General features: G+C 34.9%; 1 protein-coding gene across 1 annotated transcript; it reads left to right on the top strand.

Moving 5' to 3' along the window:
* Positions 1-254: 254 nt before the first annotated feature.
* On the top strand, positions 255-8,300 carry LOC125681964 (uncharacterized). The gene is made up of 5 exons (XM_048922257.2): positions 255-368; positions 4,997-5,126; positions 5,299-5,346; positions 6,497-6,733; positions 7,991-8,300. The coding sequence occupies exons 2-5, from the start codon at positions 5,006-5,008 to the stop codon at positions 8,167-8,169; spliced, it is 585 nt and encodes a 194-aa protein (XP_048778214.1). The 5' UTR covers positions 255-368; positions 4,997-5,005; the 3' UTR covers positions 8,170-8,300.
* The last annotated feature ends 719 nt before the right edge of the window (positions 8,301-9,019 follow it).

The following is a 9,019-nucleotide window of genomic DNA, read 5'->3' as shown; positions in this document are numbered from 1 at the left end:
ATTTTAATTCTTACAATATATCTGAAAACAAGTTCTACATGACCATGCAGATTTTGTTATTTTCTTAATCCCTATATTAAACTCTGAATTGTCCAGTATCTAAGTTATGCAAAATGTATATAATGACATTGAATTATATACATATACATGTATATGTCAGCAATATGCATGTATGTATATCTAAGTTGTTCACGGATAGGTTTAAATATTTCATTCCCCCCGTGACTCTTTCATAAATTTAAACTCCTAATCTTTACGATAACAAGACTGCAGGAAAGAGTGTCTTATTTCGCGGAAACATCGTTCCACGAACGGAAGTGAGACACTCAGTGAACCGTGAAGGATTACAGCATCAGGAGAAAATTAAGGTAGGACGATTTGTTTTCTTCTTCTTTATTCTAAATTAATTTTTTTTCTTGCAGTTTGTATAGAAACTTAAATTTAATTCAATTTGAATTCTACATAATTAATGTACAATTTTGGAATAAACTGGAATTTAAATAGAAACATACCCAAAAATAGCGTGTAAAATGAGCAAGTACGTGCAGGCAAATGCGGCTTAATGATCATGTATTTTTGATTCATGTCGGAAAGGAGCCATTGAAGGCCTTCACAAAGTTCTGCAGAATTGAAAACGCACTACTATCTAAAATTCTGGAGTAGCTAAATCTTATAAACATCCCCAAAATGAACAAATAAAGGGTTGTTAGCAGCGCGTCAATTACCAGCAGACCTGTAGTTCTCGGTACCCCCACCCCCTCCCGAAAACTATATTTTTGCAATTATGATATACGTAGATAAGAAATAAAAAGAGTGCTTTCTTTTTTAATCTTTAAATTATCATCGAATAAAGGACTACTTATTTAATTAAATGTATATGTGTGGTATGCATAGTAAGATTCATTTTGGTGAGTTTTGTCCCTCATTTTCTAATATCATAAAAAAAAGGATAAATGAATATTTATCAACTTTAAAATGATTGCATGTTTGTCGAAGTTACACTGGGAACAAATTTGTATATATTGAATTTTTGCCCAGGAAGCAAAAATTCGGGAGACGTGATTGGAAGATTATAATTGTTTTAAATTTGGAAATAAATGCAGATGAGTGCATAAAATTGTTATCAAAATGTATTCACAAATTTGCTTGTTCGAGTCAATTGGAATAATTTAAAAAATTTTTTTCACACAAAATGACATTTACTATCCCCTTAACATCGATTTAAAATCGCTGATACGGATGAGAAATTCTACATAACAATGTTTATAAGAGATAAATTTCAGTTTTGAAAATGAATGAGAATATAAACTGTGACGCTTTACGCCAGTGTAGAAATACATTTTGCGTTTCGTGAAGTATGCTAGCATAATTCAAATCTTATACCTGTTTACATTCTAGTTTCATTTCTGTCGTTTAAATAGGCGTACTATATTTATGAAGTCGTTCTATATTTATACGCGTATTGTTTACAATTGCAGTGCGTTCATGAGGAAATGCCTGCCATTGCAATCCGTAAAAAAAAAAAAAAAAAAAAAAAAACCCAGTGGAAATGTGATTGTTGTTTTGAACGAGGTTAAAGGGGAGGCCATGCTTAAGCAGCCGACACTAGATAAAATAATTTAATCACGACATGGAACATCTGACTATCCTGAATTTCATATCAAAAATTTGTAAAATAATTACTTCTCTTTTATTTGTTGTTTTACGCCCCGTGGAAACTTTTCACACGTCAGCCCTACATTGTATGTATGCTGCTCAGGTTCATCTTCCCAAGGGTTTGTGATCCAACTCATTTTCTCACAAACGTAGTGGATCACAAATCATTGACTTGGGAAGATACTCAGGGCCGAAATAGTGAGGATTCTTTAACGTGCCAACGCCTGCACTGTTGCGCGGAATCTAATAAGCGTGTGTAGAAGACATCTTACATAGTTTGATGTAGCCACGGTAAGAGCCAGAATGTAAACCCTAACCACATAGCCAACGCGACCGTTAAATACATTGTTTATTGGAAAAAGGATTGCTTCTTTATATTTCTACTTGTCGAGGTATACTAGTGGCAAGGATGCTAGTTCCGTAACCGAGAGGCACCAAGTTTCATTTCCGGTCCCGCCGCTGACATTTCGTTACTGTACTGTTTGTAATTACAGCGTACAGTCATGTCGTGTTCAGATCCTTTCTATACTGTCTATAATTACAGTGTACAGTCATGTCGTGTTCAGATCCTTTCTATACTGTCTATAATTACAGTATACAGTCATGTCGTGTTCAGATCCTTTCTATATTGTTTATAATTACAGCATACAGTCATGTCGTGTTCAGATCCTTTCTATACTGTCCATAATTACAGTATACAGTCATGTCGTGTTCAGATCCTTACTATACTGTCTATAATTATAGCATACAGTCATGTCGTGTTCAGATCCTTACTATACTGTCTATAACTACAGCATACAGTCATGTCGTGTTCAGATCCTTACTATACGGTCTATAATTACAGTATACAGTCATGTCGTGTTCAGATCCTTACTATGTCTATAATTACAGTATACAGTCATGTCGTGTTCAGATACTTACTATATGGTCTATAATTACAGTATACAGCCATGTTGTGTTCAGATCCTTACTATACGGTATATAATTACAGTATACAGTCATGTCGTGTTCAGATCCTTACTATGTCTATAATTACAGTATACAGTCATGTCGTGTTCAGATCCTTACTATGTCTATAATTACAGTATGCAGTCATGTCGTGTTCAGATCCTTACTATAATGTTTATAATTACAGTATACAGTCATGTTGTGCTAAGATCCTTACCATACTGTCTATAATTACAGTATACAGTCATGTCATGTTCAAATCCTTACTATGTCTATAATTACAGTATACAGTCATGTCGTGTTCAGATCCTTACTATAATGTTTATAATTACAGTATACGGTCATGTCGTGTTCAGATCCTTACTATACTGTCTATAATTACAGTATACAGTCATGTCGTGTTCAGATCCTCACTATACTGTCTATAATTACAGCGTACAGTCATGTCGTGTACTGATCCTTATTATGTCCATAATTACAGTATACAGTCATGTCGTGTTCAGATCGTTACTATGTCTATAATTACAGCATACAGTCATGTCGTGTTCAGATCCTTACTATACTGTCTATAATTACAGTATACAGTCATGTCGTGTACTGATCCTTATTATGTCCATAATTACAGTATACAGTCATGTCGTGTTCAGATCGTTACTATGTCTATAATTACAGCATACAGTCATGTCGTGTTCAGATCCTTACTATGTCTATAATTACAGTATACAGTCATGTCGTGTTCAGATCGTTACTATGTCTATAATTACAGCATACAGTCATGTCGTGTTCAGATCCTTACTATACTGTCTATAACTACAGCATACAGTCATGTCGTGTTCAGATCCTTACTATGTCTATAATTACAGCATACAGTCATGTCGTGCTCAGATCCTCACTATACTGTCTATAATTACAGCGTAAAGTCATGTCGTGTTCAGATCCTCACTATACTGTCTATAACTACAGTATACAGTCATGTCGTGTTCAGATCCTTACTATGTCTATAATTACAGCATACAGTCATGTCGTGTTCAGATCGTTACTATGTCTATAATTACAGCATACAGTCATGTCGTGTTCAGATCCTTCATATACTGTCTATAATTACAGCATACAGTCATGTCGTGTTCAGATCCTTACTATGTCTATAATTACAGTATACAGTCATGTCGTGTTCAGATCCTCACTATACTGTCTATAATTACAGCATACAGTCATGTCGTGTTCAGATCCTTACTATACTGTCTATAACTACAGCATACAGTCATGTCGTGTTCAGATCCTCACTATACTGTCTATAATTACAGCATACAGTCATGTCGTGTTCAGATCCTTACTGTACTGTCTATAATTACAGCATGCAGTCATGTCGTGCTCAGATCCTCACTATACTGTCTATAATTACAGTGTACAGTCATGTCGTGTTCAGATCCTTACTATATCTATAATTACCGTATACAGTCATGTCGTGTTTAGATCCTTACTATGTCTATAATTACAGCGTAAAGTCATGTCGTGTTCAGATCCTCACTATACTGTCTATAACTACAGCATACAGTCATGTCGTGTTCAGATCCTTACTATACGGTCTATAATTACAGTATACAGTCATGTCTTGTTCAGATCGTTACTATATGGTCTATAATTACAGCATACAGTCATGTCGTGTTCAGATCCTTACTATGTCTATAATTACAGCATACAGTCATGTCGTGCTCAGATCCTCACTATACTGTCTATAATTACAGCATACAGTCATGTCGTGTTCAGATCCTTACTATACGGTCTATAATTACAGTATACAGTCATGTCGTGTTCAGATCCTTACTATGTCTATAATTACAGTATACAGTCATGTCGTGTTCAGATACTTACTATATGGTCTATAATTACAGTATACAGCCATGTTGTGTTCAGATCCTTACTATACGGTCTATAATTACAGTATACAGTCATGTCGTGTTCAGATCCTTGCTATACTGTCAATAATTACAGTATACAGTCATGTCGTGTTCAGATCGTTACTATACTGTCTATAATTACAGTATACAGTCATGTCGTGTTCAGATCCTTACTATACTGTCTATAATTACAGTATACAGTCATGTCGTGTTCAGATCCTTACTATACGGTCTATAATTACAGTATACAGTCATGTCGTGTTCAGATCCTTACTATACTGTCTATAATTATAGCATACAGTCATGTCGTGTTCAGATCCTTTCTATACTGTTTATAATTACAGCGTACAGTCATGTCGTGTTCAGATCCTTACTATACGGTCTATAATTACAGCATACAGTCATGTCGCGTTCAGATCCTTACTATACTGTCTATAATTACAGCGTACAGTCATGTTGTGTTAAGATCCTTACTATACGGTCTATAATTACAGTATACAGTCATGCCGATGTCGTGTTCAGATCCTTACTATACTGAATACACATGTAAAGATGGTTGTGTGCGTAGTTGTCCTGTTTCGTGCTATAATTGCTGCCAGAGGTATTACTCGCATATTGTGATGGGTAAGTCGGAAAACTCACACTAGTTCTGAACTGTGATTTTATGTTGTATGTAGAATGATTAAATATATCAATCTGAAATCTTTAAGATGCAGCCCTCTGCACAAAATGCTCGTAAAATAATTGATGAATTAATGAGTCTTTTCAGAGACATTACATTCTTTCAATTTTGCAGCTTTTGCTGTCGCCATGTCCATTTTCGGCTTCGTTGACCTTATTGTTGGTAAGATACACTGAATGATCATTGAGAATTATACACTTTTTTCTGCCACCATTTGTCAGAGGTTTTGTCGTTTGTTGTTTTACGTCTCTGTCAAGATTCATTTAACTTTTAAGCATGCTTTCTTGCCAAGATATCAATATCTTTTGTTTTCAAGATATTATCCGACAAGTCAATAAAAATAAAATCTGAATAGTTAACATGTTTATCTGACAAATGGGTGTCAGAAGTATGCCTCCATAGAAAACAGACATCTTTCCACGTGACAAAAATCCCACATTGTAAAACTCAGATTACAAAATATATATCTACAAGAGATAAACGTCTCTGATTGATTTATGTGGGACATAAGATAAAGAAAATGTCGAAGTGATCCCCTTACTTTCACTACTCTTATACTCCTATAATACAAACAGCCTAGGTAGGGCGTCAAACTTAAGACCTTTAACATAGGTAGTGATTGGTCCTTCGCCTAACACCCTTGTGAAAGTCACGGGTTCTTTGGACATGACGTTAGAACGGAGATGCCGTATCGCGGTAGGCACGATAAAGAACCCTCACTGCTACGGCCCTGAGAACCACGCATAGGTCAAAATTTGTGGCACTTCATCTACAGCTGACGACGTCTTTATAATGATTGAACTTTTCTAGCTAACAAAACCTACACAATATTTTCCTTAAATGCCCCGTATGTCTTCCCTCCTATTGCACCAACGTTGCCACAATTGATGCATCTAATTTTTGAAATCTAAATTTTAAGCCATTATTGTAAACAGACAGTCTTATTTTCACCGTAATTTCATTTCGGCTATTCATCAAAAAACTATTCTTTAGTAGCTTTATATTTAAAAGTGAAAGCAGATTTTTCCAAAACATTAAAAAAAAAAAAATCAACTAGCAGGAAATTCAAAAACAACCAATGATTAAATTTTCTTACAACTCTTCCAAAACAATCAATGATTAAATTTTCTTACCACTCTTTCATAACAATCAATGATTGAATTTACAACTCTTCCATAACAATCAATGATTGAATTTTTCCCACTAACATTTCAATAGAAAAAAATATGAGGCTCCTCTTTTTGCTTAATTGTAACTATGGATGTGTTTTGTACATGTACAAACATGCAAGTGTTATCTTTATATTGTACAGGAGGAAACCTAGCTTCTCGCTGCCCTGACGATGGCGCACTATATGCTGCCTTCATGTTAGCTCAAGGTGTCATTTCCATGATCGAAGGAGTCATGATATTCTACGTTATTGCGCGTGCGCACGAATACTCCCTCTTCCGATCAGGACTTCCCACCTTCCAGTATGCCTTTGTGATGTATGCCCTCACAGCTGTTATATACATAATTTCTCTGACTCTCAGTGGTCTTCAGCTGCAAGGTTAGTAAATGTACAAAGAGAAATCCCGTGAATTGAATACAAATCTTGTAAATATTTCGATTTAGCAATTTTTGTAATTTTGAATCATGATGAATAATTCCTTCCCACATAGTTACGTCATATTCGTCATCATCGTTCCTTGTTTCTGTTGTAAGTTGGACTCCGCCTATAGGCGATATCTCTATATGGTGATCAATCTCTGGGGCTGTCCGCACGTGCTCTGACAGTTTTACGAACCTTTGTTTGGCTATCCCTGCATCAATGGAATGGAAAATTTATACAGAAACTTATATCAATGGATTACAGATCGAGTTTGGGCTTTGTTAACATATTTATTTTTAGGTCACCGGAGTCAATCAGGTGATCTATTGCTATTGGTCATCGTCCGTCGTCGTACGTCCCTCGTCCTGCGTTAGCAATTGGACATTTAACTCCTTGATAAAACTACTCTTCCAATTCTTTTCAAATCTGGTATAAAGTATCTTTGGGACAAGATGGACTTAAATTGTATAGCTCTTTACCAAAATTGTCAATATAATGATCTCTGGGGGTTTTGATACCAGAGTAGGGCCAAAATGGTCATAGTGATTAAATATCTTTACCATTTGAAAGACTTCTTCATGAATATGCATTAGAAAATCATCGTTTTCTCCTTACATTCAGTAGACCAGTACTCTTTTGATAATCGTATATAATTTGTCGAATTTGTCAAATCGTGTTATTTCTTATGATTTATAATACTGACAAAATTTTGTCTAGTTTTTAACATCAAACAAAATACTGTTTTTAAATACGGCACATATACCTTTAAGTTTGCTGATACTGAATAAAAACTAAATGCATATTTAGAAAAAGTCAAAAGGGATGTGCTAGAATTGTGAATTTTATAAACCCAAGGCTAGAGGGTCCAGGTCAAGGTCAGTGCAGCCATATACTGTTAATATGATAAACTTCTATAATTTTACTGACACTACATAAAAGTAAATAAACATTTAGTAGGAACAGAAAGGCACAACCATCTGCATGCTTCATTATGACGTATTAAAATCCATCTACTTTAAATTGTAAAATTCATTGCCACTCCGCTAGGCTCTAGCTGTGGATAGTTATAATACCTTTTATTGATACTCAGGTGACCGATGAGGCTTGTGGGTCTCTTGTTTAAACAGTTATATACCTTATACTTGGCAAGTAATGTAACAAAGCGAGGCCCTTTTGTGATATTTGTCATCGTAATAATGTCTAGTTCTATTTCAGCAACGGAGGGTACAGTGGGGAACAGTTGCAAGGATTATCATGGCTACATAATCTGGAGATTCGTCTTCAACATTCTTGTTCCGGTGTCGCCGATCGCCCTGGTGATAACCATCTCAGCTATAGTATGCGCATGCTCAGTCCTGGCTTGTCTTGGCGACTCCAGAGACGACAACCAATGATATAGGGCGCTGGGTTAAAGACAAATAGCAGACGTTTAATGGAAGTGAGATTGGAAGACCACCTGGAAAATAAGAGATTTAAATTATGTGATGTTTTTCTAACTGAATCAGAAATATAATTTCGTTATCTGTTCGTTGTCAAGAGTGGTTCTGTATATTCCTTATTTTACGCGAGTAATTAATTTCGCGAATTGACTCGTATACGTCAAACCGCGTAAACATGAATTCACGAGTGTCTGTTGATCAAGAGTTTTTACAGGTATTTCAGAAATATAAAAATAAAAAGCGAATAATTAAATTTTGCTAGTCATTCTTCGCACTACAGTAGGCGATAATAAATCCCTCGAGTATAATTAGGATTCTACAGTGATTGAAAATTTCTTTACTGAACTAATGAATGAAGACTGAAAATAATTTCATGGTAAAATGCATAGTGCTTACCATGTGATTTATTTGTCTGCACGTTGATGGAATGTGGAATATTCGTTCTTTCTTCTTTTAACTAACACAGTAAGCTTTTTAGATATTGTAAATACAATCTTTTAATCAATAGTGAAATTTGTATAAAATCTAAAATAATGTAAATGGATGTTTCTCGTATTTGTTTGGTATATCAAATGCATTTTGATTTGATTCAGTTGAGTTTCATTTGAACGTATTTCATTATAACTGAATTACCATGGGTTGAACACAAGTTTTAAAATAAAACATGGAATGCTCTCTCCCACATACATGTATACAATGTATATAATGGTGTGTTTTAGTAATTAGAAGTAATTGTGTAATCTTTATTCTGTGAGTTATCTGTATTTATTTAAATTCGATTAAGGAAATTCCATTTTTTAAAAAA

This window comes from Ostrea edulis, chromosome 2, assembly GCF_947568905.1.
Source record: "Ostrea edulis chromosome 2, xbOstEdul1.1, whole genome shotgun sequence".
Taxonomy (NCBI): Eukaryota; Metazoa; Mollusca; class Bivalvia; order Ostreida; family Ostreidae; genus Ostrea; species Ostrea edulis.
The sequence above is the reverse complement of the archived record's forward strand: the minus strand, read 5'-3'. Positions and strand labels throughout refer to the sequence as shown.